Source organism: Equus przewalskii, chromosome 13 (assembly GCF_037783145.1).
Source record: "Equus przewalskii isolate Varuska chromosome 13, EquPr2, whole genome shotgun sequence".
NCBI lineage: Eukaryota > Metazoa > Chordata > Mammalia > Perissodactyla > Equidae > Equus > Equus przewalskii.
The window spans coordinates 90,032,923-90,036,701 of NC_091843.1; the positions used below are offsets into that span (position 1 = coordinate 90,032,923).

Genomic DNA, 3,779 nt, shown 5'->3' on the forward strand with positions numbered 1-3,779 from the left:
CCACGAAATTTGTCAGATCCTCTCATTAGAGTGGCTTAGTTTAGCTGTCAAGTTTCTAGGGCATTCAATTGCAGATAAGTGGCTAAAACGCCAGCCTAAAAGCATTTTTATTAACAGATGGCGGAAAACAAACGTCTTTGGAGAAGAACCGAAGGGTACAGGTTAAAAGGTCAATAAACAATTATTATTGTGCTTAAACTGGGGGGGGGGGGGGGGCTTCTCATCAGATTCCACGGCGAGCCGCTGGTCCAATCTGGGGGAGATGGGAGAACCCAACAGACCTCACAGCCGTTCCCCAGGGACCACCTCAGACGACGGGCGCCGGACGGCTCCTACAGGCCATCGAGTGGTCAAACCGTCGCGTCTCGGGAGTGCTTCGAGGCTAGGGCTGAGGGTCAACGGAAGAGAAGGGGGCTGGGAACTCCGAGGCGCGCAGGGGCCCCGGGTCCAGATCACCGCGGGCCAGCGCGCGCTTCAGGTCTCCGCCGCTTTGGCGAGGAGCGTGGGGTCCTCTCTCCTCCCGCGTCTTCTCAGCGGCTGCTGCCTCTTCCCGGGGAACTTTCTCTCCCGAGCAGGGCTGATTTCCTCGGCTTGCTTTCGCTTCCCTCGGTAGCGCTCTGACGTGCACACCATGTGACAGGCCTCCTTCTGCTATAAGCCGAGGAAAGGCCCGCCCTCTCCTGGACTCAGCCCTCGCCTCGCCGAGCTCTGTCCCCAGACTCACCCGTCCCGCGCCCTCCCGCGCGCCTGCACTCTGACCAGCTCGCGCGGGGCCCCGCCACCCCCTCCTCGACTGAGCGGGCGAGGGGCGCTCGGCGAGGGCAGGGCAAGGCCCCCGCCCGGCCCGGCGCGCCCGGCCGAGGGAGCGCGGAGCCCGCGCGGCCACCGCGGCGGCGCAGGAGTTACAGAGTCGCCGAGCGAGCCTCGGCCGCCGCCGCGCAGCCCCGGCGCAGCTCGAGCCGCCGCCGCCGCCGCGCCCCCAGCGTGGCGCCCCCCGGCCCGGCCCGCCGCCCGGGACCCCGGCTGGGGCGCGGCGGGAGCCCGGAGCCCGGCGCCCCTATGCACAGCCGCCTCGCCGCCGCCGCGCCACAGCCATGACCCTGAGCACGGAGATGTCCGATGCCTCGGGCCTCGCCGAGGAGACAGACATCGACGTGGTGGGGGAGGGCGAGGACGAAGACGACGAGGAAGAGGAGGACGACGACGAGGGCGGCGGCGGCGGCGGCGGCGGGGCGCGGTTGGAGGTCCCCGCGCAGCGGCGGCGGCGGCGGCGCTCGTACGCCGGGGAGGACGAGCTGGAGGAGCTGGAGGAGGAGGAGGAGGACGATGACATGCTGCTGGCCCCGCGCGCGGGGGGCTCCCCGGCGCCCCCCGGCCCGGCCCCGGCGGCAGGGGCGGGCGCGGGCGGCGGGGGCGGCGGCGCGGGCGCGGGCGGCGGCGGCGGCGGCGGCGGGGGCGCGGGCGGCGGCGCCAAGAACCCGCTGGTGAAGCCGCCCTACTCGTACATCGCGCTCATCACCATGGCCATCCTGCAGAGCCCCAAGAAGCGGCTGACGCTGAGCGAGATCTGCGAGTTCATCAGCGGCCGCTTCCCCTACTACCGGGAGAAGTTCCCCGCCTGGCAGAACAGCATCCGCCACAACCTCTCGCTCAACGACTGCTTCGTCAAGATCCCCCGCGAGCCCGGCAACCCGGGCAAGGGCAACTACTGGACGCTGGACCCCGAGTCCGCCGACATGTTCGACAACGGCAGCTTCCTGCGCCGGAGGAAGCGCTTCAAGCGGCAGCCGCTGCTCCCGCCCAACGCCGCGGCCGCCGAGTCCCTGCTGCTGCGCGGCGCGGGGGGCGCGGGGGGCGCGGGCGACCCGGGGGCGGCCGCCGCGCTCTTCGCGCCCGCGCCCCCGCCGCCCCCGCCGGCCTACGGCTACGGCCCCTACGGCTGCGGCTACGGCCTGCAGCTGCCGCCCTACGCGCCGCCCTCCGCCCTCTTCGCCGCCGCCGCCGCCGCCGCCGCCGCCGCCTTCCACCCGCACTCGCCGCCGCCGCCCCCGCCGCCCGGCGCGGCCGCCGAGCTGGCCCGGACCGCCTTCGCCTACCGGCCGCCGCCGCCGCTCGGCGCCGCGCTGCCCGGGCCCCTGCAGGCCGCGGCGGCCAAGGCGGGCGGCGCGGGCGCCTCGGCGCTGGCGCGCTCGCCCTTCTCCATCGAGAGCATCATCGGGGGCAGCCTGGGCCCGGCCGCCGCCGCCGCCGCCGCCGCCGCCGCCGGGCAGGCCTCGCCCGCGCCCTCGCCGGGGGCGGCGCCGCCCGCGCCCCCCGCGCCCCCCGCGCCCGGGGCCGGCGGCGGCGGCTGCGCGGCTCAGGCGGCCGTGGGCCCGGCCGCCGCGCTCACCCGCTCGCTCGTGGCCGCCGCAGCCGCCGCCGCCTCCACCGTCTCGTCGTCGGCCGCGCTGGGGACGCTGCACCCGGGGCCCGCCCTGTCCAGCGTGGAGAGCTTCGCGGCTAGGATTTCCAATTGTTAATAACGCGGCGCCGGCGCGCCCGAGCGGGAGAAGGTAGGCACCCCGGCCGCTTTCCGTCTCGGTGGCTCGGCGTTTCGTTCGCTCCTCCCGGCGCGGCCCCATTTTCGCCGCTTCGGATTCGCAGACGAGACAGTGTTTGGCACCAGCTGGGGCGCGCCTTTGGGTTCTGCGGGTCCCTCTATTTATGCAAAGTCGCCCTGTGCTGCAGCCCCCGACCGACCGCGGTGGGGAGGAAGAGGGTGCTGGGTGGGGGGGTGGCGTCCTGTCTAAGCACGAGGGGCTTCCTTGACTTTGGGGAAGTTTTTAAAAATCTAAGCCTTTTTGAGGTCTAGAGATTCTCAGGTCCAGGCGTTAAAAAAAAAAGTCAGTCAATCAAGTGCAAAGAAAGAATCATACAAAAATAGTAAAGGTCCCGAAGAATGCCAGCGAAGAGATACTTCTTATTTGAGGACACTTGTCTGGTGTACGCTTTCATGAAAAGGAAAAAATGATGAACATGTTTACACAAGGAAAAAAGTCAAAACCATCATTTCTTATTTTAACCTGTGTTTTGTATCATAATAGACATGCAGAATTTTTATTTTGTACTTACTGCGTATTCTTTACAAGGAGTATTGTAAATTTTACTGGCAATTATTATTGTACTATTCTAATGTAAGATTTTTACACTTTTTCAGAATAAAAAGCTTAATTTTCAAAGAAAATCTACCAAAAGAATTGGCTTGAGTGGTCCACTTCTTGGTTTATTTTCTTTTCTGTTAAAAGAAGTTTCTATGTGAGATAAGTAGGAACCCATTATAGAATAGACAAATACTATTTTCGAAGAGAATTTAACAAAAGCATCGTGCCATGATCTTTTACGTATGCTTTGTAAGTCAAAACCAATGCAGAAGAGCAGAAATTATTTTAAAATGACTACAAGTAAAAGGAGTCACTGTGGTATACATTTTCAAATCTCATTCTGCTCCATTTTGAAGAGTTTTGAGACTATTTAAAATTAAAGCCGTAGTCACCCTAAGATAAGTTTATAGAACTTTTGATTTTTGAGCTTCCCACTTCATTTAATTTCCACTCAATTTTGAGCACAATATTGTTCGTATCTGTAAAAACTCTGCAACTTAATATATTGTCATGGAAGCAAGACTAGCAAATAGGTAATTTTTAGTGTAAAAAATGAATAGAATAAAATTAATAGAGATCATCATGAATTAAATAGCTTTAAAGGCCTCAAGAAGAAAATATTTACATACATAAAATAAA

At 62.5% G+C, this 3,779-nt stretch overlaps 1 protein-coding gene across 1 annotated transcript; it reads left to right on the plus strand.

The window, feature by feature from the left end:
• Nucleotides 1-811: 811 nt before the first annotated feature.
• On the plus strand, nt 812-3,233 carry FOXD1 (forkhead box D1). Its single transcript, XM_070569851.1, has one exon. It carries the CDS (start codon nt 1,095-1,097, stop codon nt 2,517-2,519), a length of 1,425 nt encoding a protein of 474 aa, XP_070425952.1. The 5' UTR covers nt 812-1,094; the 3' UTR covers nt 2,520-3,233.
• Nucleotides 3,234-3,779: the final 546 nt, after the last annotated feature.